At 36.2% G+C, this 14,804-nt stretch overlaps 1 protein-coding gene across 7 annotated transcripts in view; it reads left to right on the top strand.

Annotated features, from left to right (window-relative positions):
- Positions 1–14,804, top strand: part of NCOA3 (nuclear receptor coactivator 3) — a 204,608-nt gene that overhangs the window by 146,282 nt on the left and 43,522 nt on the right. For all 7 annotated transcript variants that reach the window (XM_078149860.1, XM_020984163.2, XM_020984164.2 and 4 more), the window contains 2 exons: positions 5,520–5,624; positions 9,285–9,457. In XM_078149860.1, the coding sequence (XP_078005986.1) occupies positions 5,539–5,624; positions 9,285–9,457 (259 nt within the window). In that variant the 5' untranslated portion in view covers positions 5,520–5,538. The remainder of the gene's footprint in view (positions 1–5,519; positions 5,625–9,284; positions 9,458–14,804) is intronic.

Below are 14,804 nucleotides of genomic sequence, written 5' to 3' on the forward strand. Positions count from 1 at the left end.
AAATAAACAAAAATACAATAAAACTTATTGTTAATTTATGGTTTTCTAAGTCAATGTGTGTCTAGCAGGGATCTATTTCTGTTACAAATCTGACATTACTACATTAGGCAACCAGCTTTTGTTGAACAATTTGACCTAGAAGGATTGTAATCAAGTTTTGAAAAAGTATGTGAGGAATATCTATTTTAGTGGGGTATTTTTAGTATATGGTAGATAAATAATGGTGGGTTTTGCTCCTGTTTCATTTATGTAGATGTTATGTGTGATCTCTTAAATATTTTTTTTTGTGATAAGGAAAAGGCTGTTGGATCTGGTATTGAAAAAAATACTTTAATATTTATTTCTCTACTTCATTGCATGAGAAATATTGAGCACCTGAAGTAATTATACCTTCATACTTGATGGGTAAACATCATTACCTTTGTTTTTAATTAGTGATTTTTGTATTATTAACTTTATATATAATTACCTCTGGAGCTAAGAATTTCTATAGTCTGAAAAATGGTACTGTTCTGGGAGAATTTGATATATTGGGTCCAAGAAAAAGTTTGTTAAATAGATATAGCATAGCTAGGGAAAGTCATTAAATTGTCAGGACTATCATTTATACCCTTTAACCTGAACTAGGTCATCAGCCTTCGTTGTAACTCCTTTTTAATTCTTTTCTTGCTTTCCTGTCACCTTCCCTGTAGCCACCATTCAAAGCCTGCTCCTCCTTTCCTCAAACCCCCAATTCTACCTTCACCTTCTTTACTTCTACTCCGTCTGTTTCACCTTTCTCACCTCTCTTAGTGTGAGGACCCATATCTATGGATCATGAACACTTGCCTCTCTTTTATTTTCTTTCCCCAGTCCCAAATAATGAGGTTTTCTTCCTCTTTGACAGATGTAACCCTAGATCTAACTATCATTTTCTTGAGGACTTCAATCCTTTTATCATACTTCCATGTCCTCCAATCTTCATCTTCTTCATGTTGCTTGGATTTCATTCGCTTTTGTGTAAAACAAATCAAGGTAACCTAACAAAACTTTCCCTTGATTCTGCTTATCCTCTCAAAGACATTGTTCTGTCTCTTTCCTCTTATTTGTTACTAAACCCGTACAAAGAACAGTTTGCACTTGCTTCCTCTGCTTTTATAACACCTATCATGCCTCAATCCTGCAGAAGATTTGGTTTTTATCACAATTCCTTTACCAAATCTGCCTCTGCTAATTACTACCCTAGTAGCTAAATCCAGTGTCCTCTTTAGTCCTCGGTTTGACCTTTGTGTGACTACTTTCTTGCTACTGTCTTGCCTTTTGGTTTCTGAAACATTATTCTTCCTAGTTTTCTTCCTACTCTTTTGTTCCTTCTTAGTCTCCTTCCCTGGTTTTACTAGTTACTGACTCCTGATTTTGGTCATTTCTGTTCTGTCCTTAGTCTTTTCACCCTACCTTCTCCTTTGACAGTTTCAGTACTTCCACAGTTTATTACCTCGCTGGGCCTCAATTTTCTTATCTGTAAAAAGGGAGTTGGGCTTAGGTGACTTTTTCCAGCTCTAGCGATCCTATGACCTATGATTCTATTTATGTGACTCCTAAATTTATATTTCTAGTTCTTAACTCTCCCCCAACACAAGTCTTACATTTCCACTTGCTGTACTGAGTATCTCTGTCTGGATTGAAAAAAACAATTCCTGTCCTCAAGGAGCTTAACTTCTCCAAAATCAAATTTCTCTGCTTATAGTATGATCCTCCTAACTTACCCATTTCTATTGATGACACTGCTATATCCTTCTTGCCACTCAGCATATGATTTCAGAGTATTGTTGACTCTTCCCTTTTTCTTATTCCCTCCAACTAATTCACTTAGTTGCTAAGCACTTCCCTTTAATTGGCCTCTCTTTTCTATTACCAACTATCACATTAATTCAGTTTTTATCACTGGATTGTTATATTCTAATAGTTTTCCAACTCATCTCCTTATGGGTATTCTCTTCTATCTCAAGTTGTATCCTTATATTTAATATAATCAATATGTTAATTATTATAGTCTTGGTTAGATTACATTATAACTGATATTTTCTTCCCTTCATCTTACCTATGAGGTTGTATATCTAATATGCAGGTAAGGTAATTTCTCCTAAGAACAGGGCATTTCTTTGTGATTAGGATTCAGTTTTGGTTTCGTGAAAATTTAACAAGTTGGTATACTATGGTGTTAAGATTGCATTAAAATGTGAATAACAGTATTGAGAAAAATCTAAAGTTTCCATTGTATGAGAGATGGTATTGTGGTTTCATGGCTAGAATTCTGAAGAATTAGTCAAGAGACTTGGGTTGGAATCTTCTTGCCTGAAATATTTGCTAGCTGTATGATCATGAGCAAGTGATTTAACTTCTTAGACCTGGCCTCAGTTTTCTCATCTGTTAAAAGGAGGAAATTGTGAACTGGATCATTGTAAAGAAGTGCTTTGCAAATGTTTAGGACTATATGCATATGTTGTTGTAAATATTAGGTAATTATTAACTTTGGCATGACTAATGCTTAATTGGAAAGCATTTTTTAAAACATGCATTTCACAAGAAGTTTTATTTCAGACAGCATACTAGGGGAGCAAAGGATCATTCTGTCTTAGCTTTCTGTGATTAGTATTAATGCAGGGAAACATATTTAGAATGTGAAATAGGTTTAAAGCTCAAGCTTGTTTGAGATTTTCCCTACACCAATGAAATAACAGGTCTAGTCCCCATCTCTATACTAATTGGATTGATAACTCCTTGATCCAGTTGAGAATTTTTTTGGGCGGGGGGCATGTAGAGTGGGGAGAAGAGAAAATGTTCTAGTGTCTACCAAATTTAATTCAGTAGTGTAGTTGGAGAATTCCTTCTCTTTATACTTGGAGAATTAAAAAAACAAAAAAAGAAAAAACAAACATCACCAGTTTAACAAAACATATTTTAAACCATAGCCTTGAGCTATCTTTCATCATGTGTTATTTGAAGTCCTCTCTCACACTTTGTTTTATCACTCTACTTGTTACTTTAACAAAATGTCTAGAGATTTCCACTTCCAAAATTTTAGGATGGGTTCAGTTCTTTATGATCTTTGCTTCATGCGTCCTAGTACCTTACAGGAGTACTTAATCTATGACTTTTAAAATGATGATTTATTCAGTCTTAAAACTTGTGAAGGTGACTTAGTTGTAGCCTTTTTGGGATGGAGTTTGTGGTAGTTTAACAAAATATTACTTGGTAGGATTCTGCCATCTAGTGGAAAGTTGACCATTATTCACTACAATGTCTCAGCATTGGGTAAAATTAAGAGCTTTTATTTCATTCAAGAAAAAATTCTTTATATGCTTTGTAAGGTAACGGAGATGAAAATTTTCAGTTAATCAGCATTTGGTCAGAGTTTACTATATGACAACACTGTGCGTAAATACTGAGGATACAAAGAAAAAGCAAAAACAATCCTTGTCCTCAAGGAGCAAAAATCCATTCTAATGGGAGAGAAAAGATTTTCGGACGTAAATTTTTTGATTTGTAAGTAGATTTGGTAGGCAAATACTTCACTGTCTCTTTGTTTCATAACCCCAATTAGTTCTTCTCTCCCAAAATATTTAGAAAATTATGGCTAGGCAGTCATGTGACTTCTTTGGGCCTCATTTTCCTCATTTGTAAAATGAGAGTGTTGGACTAGATTAATAGAAGAAGGGTTCTTAGAGGTCAATTAATATTTTATAAGTCAATTATTTTAAATGGTTTTAATTAGGTTGAGTAGGTGGGGTCGTCCCCCCCTCTCCGAAGTCTTTTCCTGTTTAAATCAGCTTTTTGAACTGTTTATAACCTCAAACTTAAATACTGCTATACATTTAATTTAATTGTATGTGGTAAGGAAGAGTTATAATGTTCCTGAAGGTCATCACTGACCTAAATGCCAAAATTGGCACTTTTCCAGTCTGTGTTCCCACTGACTGTTTGGTATGATTTGATGCTTTTGACCATTCTTGTTGAGATTATATTCTTCCCCTTTGGCTTCTGTGCCACTATTGTCTCCTGGTTACCTGTCTTACTCCTGTTTGTTTCTGCTTCCTCTTAGTAGTTACCCTCTGGTTGAAATTTTGGGGATTATCTTTGACTCTTCCCTCTCCACTTTCCATTTCCAATTAGTTGCTGTGTCTTGTCAGTTATACCCCCTTAATAATTTGCACATCCATCTTTTCCTTTCCATTCATGTTATTATAAAACAGACAGGTGATGTAGTGAATAAAGTGTTGTGTGTGGTGTCTGGGTATCTGGAAGGTCCTGTAGTGTCATCTTGCCTCAAATGCCTGGCTAGTCACTTAACCTCTCTTGGACTCATCTCATTCATTTGCAAAATAGAGATAATAATAGCACCTACCTCATAGGAATACTTAAAATTTTTGTGCTTTTCTGAAAATCTGAAGCTTCCTAGTCCCTTACAGGACTTCCCCCCCATTAATTTGTTTTTTAGTAGGGCTGTTGTAAGGATCAAATGACATAATAAAATGTAAAGTACTTAGCTAACATTTAAAAGTGCCACATAAATGTTAGCTATTACTATTATGATAGACATTTGATTGGCTTTTCTTCTAATCTCTTTCCCTCTCCAATTCTGTCTACATATTTCTGTCATAATAATCTCCTAATACCCTAGCTCTGATTATTTCACTGCTGAGCTAAAAAACACCAGTGGTTCTCTATTGCCTACCAAATAAAGGCCATATTTGGTCAGCATTCAAAGACACAGTGTGGCTCTGACCTATGTGTTTTTCATTTCGTACTATTCTCCTTTATGGACCTCGTAATCCAGAATACTTATCTTTCACATATGTTCCATACCTTCCCATGTCTATGCCTTGCTCATATAATTTCTTCTGGTTAAAACTCTCTTCTCTCCCATGCCTCAAATGTTATCCCTTAATACCCCTTAAAAAAGATTGGTTTGTTTAAAAAATTCCAGTGTCTATAATATATGGAGTATAGCTCCCTCCCCCATACACAAATAAACAAAAAACAAAACCCTTCCTTTTCCTAGGGAAACTTAACATTCAAACAAGATAGCATTTGTTCTATTTGTCTTTATGACCATATGTTGAGCTCTTCCATCTGACCTGGAACTTCAAAGCCTTCTGTGCCTTTTTAGGGTGCTTACCTTGAAGAGTCCACTGTTACGTCCACTAACACTATCAGCTATTTTTGAGTGCTGGTCATTCAAGTTGAGCTGCCATTTGAATACATCCTTCTCATACTTTGGCAGGGTAAACAAGCACTAGAATGCATGCAGTTTTGAGAGGATTTGGAAAAACTGTTGTCAAGTGAGAAACTGTACATAGATCTGACTGGGAAAAATATGTTCAAAATGTTCAGTGTCCCTTAGCAATATCAGCTTCTTCATTGTCCTACCTCTTCAGACAAGAAAGTTCTGTATTGTAAAATGTAGCTATAATGTTGCCTGACCGCTTTTATGCAACAGATATTTTGTGTCTTAATATTTTTTTCCTTTCTCTTCTCAGTTGCTGATGCATAGTCAAAATGAGTGGATTAGGAGAAAACTCCTTAGATCCACTGACTACTGATTCCCGAAAACGTAAATTGCCATGTGATACTCCAGTACAAGGGTAAGACAGCCTTTTTTATATATGAACTTAATATTACATAGCTTTTTACAGACATCTATGAATTAAAAAATTTCAGTATATTTTATTTTATCTCATTAAAATTCTTTTTGGTGGCTTTTGTTTTGACATCATCAGTTTTTTCCAAATATGCACTTCCCTTCCTTAATCCGGAGAGCCATCCCATATAATAAACAGTGAAAAGAAAGAGGAGGGAAAATAGTTGAGTGAAACTAATAAATACATTAACCAAGCCTAATAGTATATTTGCTATTATGCACCCATAATTTTCTACCTCTGCAAAAAAGCAGGAGAAAATACATTTCCATATCTTTTCTTTGGGGCCAGCCTTGGTCATTACTATTACATAGCATTCAGCTTTGATTGTTTTTTCTATTTATATTGTTGTCCTTCTATATATTATTTTCTGCTTTTCATTTTTCACTTTTTATTGGTTGGCTCATATTAATCTAATTTTTTTCCTATAGTCTAAGTATTAATGATTTCTTATAATACTACAATAATGTAATATAATTTAACTGTTCCACAGTAAGCGGGCATCTGGTAAGAAGTATTCATATCTTTTTACTACTTATTCATTGAGGAATGGTATTTGTGATACCGATATTTCTTGGATATTAGGACCTAATTATGGATGGTTGTTGCAAAGATTTTTCTTCTTAGTTAATAGCTTTCCTTCTTATTCCAATAGCATTGATTTTTTTCTTCAAATAAAAGCTTTTCAGTTTTATGTATTCAGAATTATCTGAAGTGAAACTTTAAAAGAGTAAAAATGCAGGGAGTATTTCCAGACCTCAAATTATACCTTAAAGTAGTAATCATAAAAATAGCTTTGTACTGGCTAAAAATTATGAAACTAAATCAGACTATCTAAAGAAGAATTAGAAACTGTTGAATTTAACAAGCCAGTATTTGATAAATCTGAGAATATTGATTACTTGGGGATGAATTCTCTATTTGATGAGAACTCATGGGAAAACATTGAGGCTAGCCAGTGGCTCAGTCGATAGAGCACTGATCTTGCAGTCAGGGAGACTTGAGTTCAAACCAGGCTTAGACACTTCCTAGCTGTGTGACCCTGGACAAGATATTTAACCTTTGATTGCCTGAAAAAAATGGATCCATGGAGAAGAAAATGGCAAATCTGTCAGTATCTTTGCCAAGAAAATCCTAAATGAGATGATGAAGGGTTGGACACAACTGAAATAGCTGAACAATAAGATGGGAAAACTGGAAAGCAGTTTGGAAGAAAGTAGGTTTAGATGAATATCTTATACCATGTACTGTACAGTGTAAAAGTGAATATGTAATCTGAATATTGAAAGTTACACTAAAGAAATCAGATACCTTTCACATTTCTAGGACTAGCTGAAGCATCTTTAACCAAACAAGGGGGGGCGGTGGGCAGCTAGGTGGCACAGTGGATAGAGCACCGGCCCTGAAGTCAAGAGTACCTGAATTCAGATCTGGCCTCAGACCAAACACTTAACACTTACTAGCTGTGTGACCCTGGGGAAGTCACTTAACCCCAATTGCCTAAAAAACCCAACAAAACAAACAAGGGGGGGCAGCTAGGTGGTGCAGTGGATAGAATATCAGCCCTGAAGTCAGGAGGACCTGAGTTCAAATCTGGCCTCAGACCAAACACTTGACACTTACTAGCTGTGTGACCCTGGGCAAGTCACTAAATCCCAGTTGCCTGAAATTTAAAAAACAAAACAGAACAAAACCAAACAAGGGACAGAGCTGATTGCAAAAGGCAATACCTACCTATTTTAAAGTAAATTTTTATTTCTATTCTTTTTTAAAAACATCACCTACATTTCCCAGTGCATCTTAACAAAGAGCAAAAAAAAAGTCAACAAAGGTAACCAACAAATCAGAAGTCTGACATTATTATTTACAGTTGTTGTTATATACAGTGCTCCATGCCTATATTTCCCTATCTTTCTAAAAATAGGTAGAGATGCATTTTCATGTTTTTTCCCATGATTATTCATTAATTTTTTTATCTTTTGGCTAGGCAGTGGGGTTAAGTGACTTGCCCAGGGTCACACAGCTAGTATGTGTTATGTGTCTGAGGCCGGATTTGAACTCAGGTCCTTCTGAATCCAGGGCTGGTGCTCTATCCACTGCGCCATCTAGCTGCCCCTTATTCATTAAATTTTATGACATTAAGTTTTGATTGTTTTGGTTGTTATTCTTGTCATTAGGACATTGTATTTTAGATATGAAATGGCTTTGTAATAGGCATAACAGTCCAGTATTAGAATAGGCTGTCCCTATTATGAAAATAAAGAACTTTGTCACCAGGGGTATTCAGGAATGGCCTAAATGACTTGTTTAAGAGTGCTATTGATAGAGTGCCTGTATTGCATAGGGCTTCGGATATGTAAGTTTTCTTCTCAGTGAGATTCTTTGGTCTCATGAAATTGTTTTATAATTTGACTTAAGTGGATATTTGGTGACTTGTATCACATAACATTTTTGTTCTAAATAAAGTTTTCGGTATCAAAAAAGAATATGTTTATCGTTTGAATAACAAGAATTATAAGATGTGCATTTCTACTTCTGTAGAGAGGTAACTTTCATCTTTGTAGTAACATTCTGCTCTTTAATACCATGGTTTAGTATTAAAGTGGAAGCTTAAACATAGCAGCCATAGAAGGACGATTTTTCAGCAATTTCATGTATTCATAGTTCTGGAAAAATGTCTTTTCAATTGATAATAAGTTTTCTTTCACCAATAGCTAATATGCTCTATAGTTCCAACAGTGTACAAACACACATATATATGTGCATGCATGCGCCCACACACGTATACACGCACACACACACACACACACACACACACACACACACACACACACACACACACACAAAATACTGATGGACCCAGAGTTGAAAAGGGGGAAGGGAATGTGCTAGATTACTTTGAAGAGATTTGTATAGTGCTTTTTACCCACCCTAAGCTTCCCATAATGGTACAGACTCATATTTTTGATGCAAACATTTTTAACACTTTTGAGCTGTTTGAGAACACCACTGCCTTTGAAGAATTACAGATGAGCATCATACATATGGCAATGGAAACCTGAGTGTTTAGTGTGAGCAGGCAGCAACATAACAGTCAGTGAGGGACTTGGAAGAGTAAAGTATGTCATCAAAGAAATGTGTCATGGAATGAAGAGATAGGTTGGTCAGTTTCTGAGAGTGAGGGATATACCATGGATTACTAGGGTGGTCTCTTGGTACCTTGTGACATGGGAAGAAGTAGAGGAAGACCCTTATGGTAAGCTTTGGGAGGACATGAATGGGCCCCATCTCTATCCTTGGAGGGTACTACACATTGACCAAGCCACAGATTCATTGGTGTAAGAGCTAATAATGATAAAAGCTTCAAGATTTGCAAACCTCTTTACATCCCTACAGCCCTAGGAGGTAGGCTTTATTGCTACTGGCCTCATTTTACAGATGGAGAAGCAACAATACAGATACTAAGTGACTTCACCAAGGCTGTGTCACTGGTGAGTGTTTGAATGGTCATTTGTACCATGCTTCTCCTGCCTACAAGGTTCTTGGTACCACTGCCTGGCCTTGATGCATTCAGAACCTTTATCACATGATTGTTCTTTCCCCTAGTTTGATTGGCAGTGGGGAGAAGTGGCGACGGGAGCAGGAGAGTAAATACCTCGAGGAGTTGGCTGAATTGATATCTGCTAATCTCAGTGACATTGACAGTTTCAATGTCAAACCAGATAAATGTGCAATTTTAAAGGAAACCGTGAGACAAATCCGACAGATAAAGGAACAAGGTAATATGGAATTTTAAATAAAGCAATTACTGAGTTACAAAAGTTATTCAATTAGTGATGGTTGCCATTATTAATTCAAGCACGGATCTCTATTAGAGTTTTTTTAATATACCTTTTGCTATGTTTTATCCTTTTTGCTAGTCTCTGAGTCTTCAGGTAGCCAGGTCTATGAGTGAAGTTGGATTGAGCAGAATGAGATGACAAGTGGGTACAGAGGGAACTATATTGAGCTTGTTTTCTTTGATTTGTTTTGTCGTAGCTCTGTTTGCTTCTGCTCTGTTCTTCTTAGAAAGAGTATCTCATTTTTACATTTTTGAATTGGGCATCCTATAGGCTTTCAAACTCAATATATCAGTCAACAATCCCTAAGCATTTATGAAGCACTTAATATATACAAAGCACTTTGCTGTGTGTTGGGGATACAATGAAAGACAAAGACATGGCCCTAGTCCATAAGGAGCTCACATTCAAATGGGGGGAGACACCTACCCTTTTGGGCCAACCCATGTGTAGCATAGTAGTTCTCAGACATTTTGGTCTTAGCATTCCTTTACACATGTCACTTCCTGAAAGGATCTTGGGGCTCCCTAGGGGTCCCTGGATTACATTGTAAGAACTCTTGATTAGTGCACTTTAGTGTATGTGGGGGATGGGAGGAAGGGGAGAAATCATTTCTGATTAGTTATCAAATTTTGTCATTTCCTTCTCTATAACCTGTCTCACATATGTGCTGTTCTTTCCACTGGCACAAACAGCACCTTCATTACTTCCAGGCCCTTATTACTTTCCCCCTATACTATTGCAGTAGCTTCTTATTTGGTTTCCTTGCCTCAAGTCTCTGCACACTAATACACCTTCCGCCTGAAAACTACAGTGATTTTCCTAATTCACAGGTCTTAGCAAATCATCTTCCTTTATATGCAATCCTAAAAGTAACAGGAAGCCATAGGAGTCTGCTGAATAAGTTCTCTTTGGTATTTAAAGCTCTTCACAAGCTGGCCATTTTCTACCTCTACAGTTTCTTTTGTATCATTTCCCTCTACTCCTTCTGTGGTTGAGTCACAATAGCCTTCTTGCTGTAACTCATGGTGCTTCATCTCCTGTGTCCGTGCTTTTACACTGGCTGTTTCCTATGCTTAGAATGATTTTCCTCTATATTCCTGTCTCTTGTAATCCCTGGTTTCCTTTGAGACTCAGCTCAAATGCCATCTTGTGTAGGAGGCCTTTCCTGGTTACCTCAGGTTCTGGTCTCTTCTTATTCAAGATTATTTTGTGTCTTCTTTGTATGTGTCATTTATGTAATTGTGTACGCAAGTGTTGTCTCCCTCATTAAAATGTAAGTTTCTTCAGGGTAGGAATTTGCTTGTTTTTGCCTTTACGATGTTTGGCACATAGTAAATACTTAATAAATGTGTTGAAAGACTGATTGATTTTAACAGGCTATTCTTCTGTATGTATAAATTTGATAATATTACTCCCTTTCTTAAATTAACTTCCTAGCGAGTCTCTCCTCTCCAATCTAACATGGATCCCAACCACACTAATCTTTCTTATAGATAGGTATGATTAAAGATGGCATTTTTCTTCTCCATACTGAGTAAAGTTCAAATCTTTTCTGGTGGGCATTCAAGGCCATCCAAAATTTGGCATCTGCATACCTTTCTAGCTTATCTCATATTATTATTTTTCTCTTACTCTCTACTTTAGCCAGTTCGCTTGATATTCATTCCCACTACATGTTGTAAACGTTTATATCTATTTGCCTTGTCTAACAGAGTCTTTATGCTTAGGATCTCTTATCCAAGCCCAACTCAAATGCAACCTCTTCTGTGGATCTTTCTGTGACACCTACTTCTCCCACCCCCATCATAAGTTCTTTTCTACCACCTTTGCCCAAATAGGAAAAGAATACTGAAAGAGTATAGGGAAGGCACTACTGATTCCAAGTATTGAACCTCAAAGTCTTCTTTCCTCTCATGAATTAACGACCTGAGAGTGTTGAGGACCCTGGCACTTCTCAGGGATTCGCATTATAGGACCCCCACCCATATTGTCATCTTGAGTGGCATCAGTAGAAATGTCTACTTTTCTGCCCATTGTCACTATGTATTGTCCATCATTATTACCCAGAAATTGCTGTCTCTTCAGTCTGCATTCATTCTTAAGAACCCAGGTTTGCAGGAGTTGTTGCTCTTCAGGATTGAGAAAGTACTTGTATGACTTCTATCAGCACCCCTGCCTTGGTTTTTAATTTTTGGTTATGAGTAAGAGGGGTGGAGTGAATTAGCCATGTGCTTCTTGGCACAATAGCCTTTTTTCACTATAAGCCTCCTGGCTGCCATTACTGTTAATTTTTTTATCCCTGATAGTCCCCTGTGATCATGGGGTACAGAACAGTAAAATATTGTTCTTAGCTTTAGAGGGCTCAGGATTAGTTCTTGCCTTTACCACATGACCTTCCCAATTACTTTTACCATTGATTCAACAGTCTCATGCTGTGATCAGTTGGCACTTACCCTGCCATGGCTCACAAACTCCTTTCTTTTGGCTGCCTAATCAATCCTTGAACTTCAGAGATTCTTTGCTCCTCTCCTGTAACTCTCATTCCTGTCTGGCTCTGTCTTATATATTCCCACTCAGAATCACAGAATTGAAAGTTGAAAAGGACCTCAATGGCCATCTAGTCCAACCCTTACACTAAAGCAGTACCTGTCATCACATAAGCAACAAGTGGTGAGATGCAACTTCTTCCCCTTGCTTTTGGTTTGAATAGAACAAATTTAATCCCAGCATGTCCCTTCTGAATCTTTTCTTTTCCAGGTTAAATATGCCCTGCTCCTTCAACTGATCCTCACATATCATGAACTTCAGGCCTTCACCATGTTGATTGTTCTCCTCTGATCACTCCCTGGCTTATCAATATACTTCTTAAATTGCAGTGCCCAAAATTGAGCACGATATTCCAAATGAGAACTGATGAGGGCAGATTACAGCAGGATTATTTCCTCTTTATGCCTAGAAACTATGTCTCTGTAAATGGAACCCAAGAGATTCAAATCAGCAAAATACCAAATGAACAAGGTGAAATCATAACAAAATTCAAAGAAATAAAAAGAATTATCAGAATTTATGCACAATTATATGTCAACAAAACTAAGAACACAGAAAAACCTTCAAAAATATAAAATTCCCAAATTAATGGAATATCAAATAGAAATCTTAAGTAACCCAGTCTCAGAAAAAGAAATAAAACTAGCCATAAAGGAAATACTAAAGAAAAAAACTCTTGGTCCTGATGGAATACTATCAAACTTTTAAAAAACAATTAATACCAGTACTAATGAGAAAAAACTCTGCGCCTTTTATGAAACTGATATAGACCTAAACCAGGGAAGACTAAAGGACAGGAGAACTATAAATCAATATAATTAAATAAACTTTGATTAAAAAAATTTTAAAATATTTTTTGATAAAGTACAGCACTTATTTATGCTAAAATCTATACAAAATATAGGCATAGAGAGATCTTGTATATCTAAAGCGAAAATCAGGCAATCATATACAATGTGAAGGCACCAGAGAAACTTTCCTAATAAATCCAGGAATAAAACATGGATGCTCATTTTGCCTACTATTATTTGATAGAATTATAGAAATGGTAGCAATAGCAGTGACAAAAGAAAGAAATTAAAACCTACAGAGAGGCAAAGAGAAGACAAAATTATCTCTGTTTGCTAATCTCATGATGGTTACTTAGAAAATCAGAGGCAGTTATTGAAGAACTAATTGATACAAAGTTTCAGGCTACAAAGTAAACCCAAAGAAATCATTAGCATTTATATATAATAGCAAACATTCTTAATATCTGATGTTACCCTTCGCTGTCCTGCTGTATACCCTTATTCTTTTAAATAAAGTATACTCATCCAGAACCATTGTCTGGATGGATTTCATCCCACAAAATTGCAGGGATACCTATGAAGTCAAATTTGCCTGCTTGTATTTGGACCATTAGTTCTCTAGTGTTCTGTTTGTTTTTTTTTTCAACTTTGGGGATTTGTTGAGGTCAGAGGTTTTAATATTGATTCCTTTCTTGGCTCTTGTTTTGGGTAGATTTCTGAAATTTTCAACTGTTAATTATTCTTCCTTTCTGGTACCTATATGGTCTAGTATCTAACTTGGGGGTAATACATAGGTTGTCTCCTTCCCTTGTCTTTTTCACTTTGAAGCCCTTTTGATTAGATATGCCAGGCACTTGTCAAGTATATTCTTACTAGTTTTTGTTAGGTATACTTCATCTCTGTCCAGGAATCTGTGATCTCATAATATTGTTAAGTCATGGTTCAGAAATTTAAGTTTCATTTTCTTAGCCAGCTGTTGACTTCTCAGGTTAATTTTTTCTCCCTGTTCTGCTCTCTGTCTTCTGGAACCCACTATTATAAACAAATTCCTTTTCATTCTTGATATTCTTCCTCTCAAAGTCTTTATTGTATTAATGAAAACCTGTTTTTTCCCCAAGAGATTTTTTTTTTAAATTCCTGGGCATGTTCTCTTTCTATGTGTTGTGCCTTCTGTAATGGACTCAATTCACTTGGCCAGGAGAAGGTTGTAGCAAAGTCCTTGGTCTCCAGTACCTCTTCTAGGCCTTCCCTTTGTCACAAACACTCAGCAGCCTTTCTTTTGATATTCATTTCAAACACCTCTATCACCCTATCCATATCCTTCATGCTGTTATTTGCTGGAGTCTAGGCCATTCTACTTCCTTTCACAAGGAATTCAGTACCTGAGTATCTAAGTTTTCTGTCCTAATCCCTGCCTTCATTGCTATATCTTTCTTTTTTTTTTCACAGACAAGTCCAAACTGTATTTAAAACTACATTGTAAGTTTAAAGTTACTAAACAAATCACAGTGAAAAAATAGAAAAAAGAGAACAATTCAGCAAGCAACTTGACCTTCTCTTTTAGCACCCACTTGCAGTCTTGTGACTTATATCTCTTCTTCATGTTAACTATCCACAGACCTGATCACATCTGAAAACACTTTTGGAATCTGTTTCTACCTTCATTGCTTGATGGTGGATTTATAAAAAATCTTCCCTGAGTAAATCTTTATCAAGCTTCATGCAGTCCTCTCTCTCATTAACCACTTCTATGTCACATGTGCTTCCTGCCCCTACCCAACACTTAACTTTGCCTCCTTTTTAAAATTTTTTTTAATTTTTTGCTTCCTTTTTTATTAACAAAATTGAGACCATCTCTTTTGAGCTCCTGTTCAAGTTATATGTTTTCATGATCAAATAATTCCCTTGTTAAGGGAACAGAATGTATGCTGTATATCTGTTCTGGA

The sequence above is a fragment of the Phascolarctos cinereus genome, unplaced genomic scaffold (genome assembly GCF_003287225.1).
Source record: "Phascolarctos cinereus isolate Bilbo 61053 unplaced genomic scaffold, phaCin_HiC Scaffold_2;HRSCAF=192, whole genome shotgun sequence".
NCBI lineage: Eukaryota > Metazoa > Chordata > Mammalia > Diprotodontia > Phascolarctidae > Phascolarctos > Phascolarctos cinereus.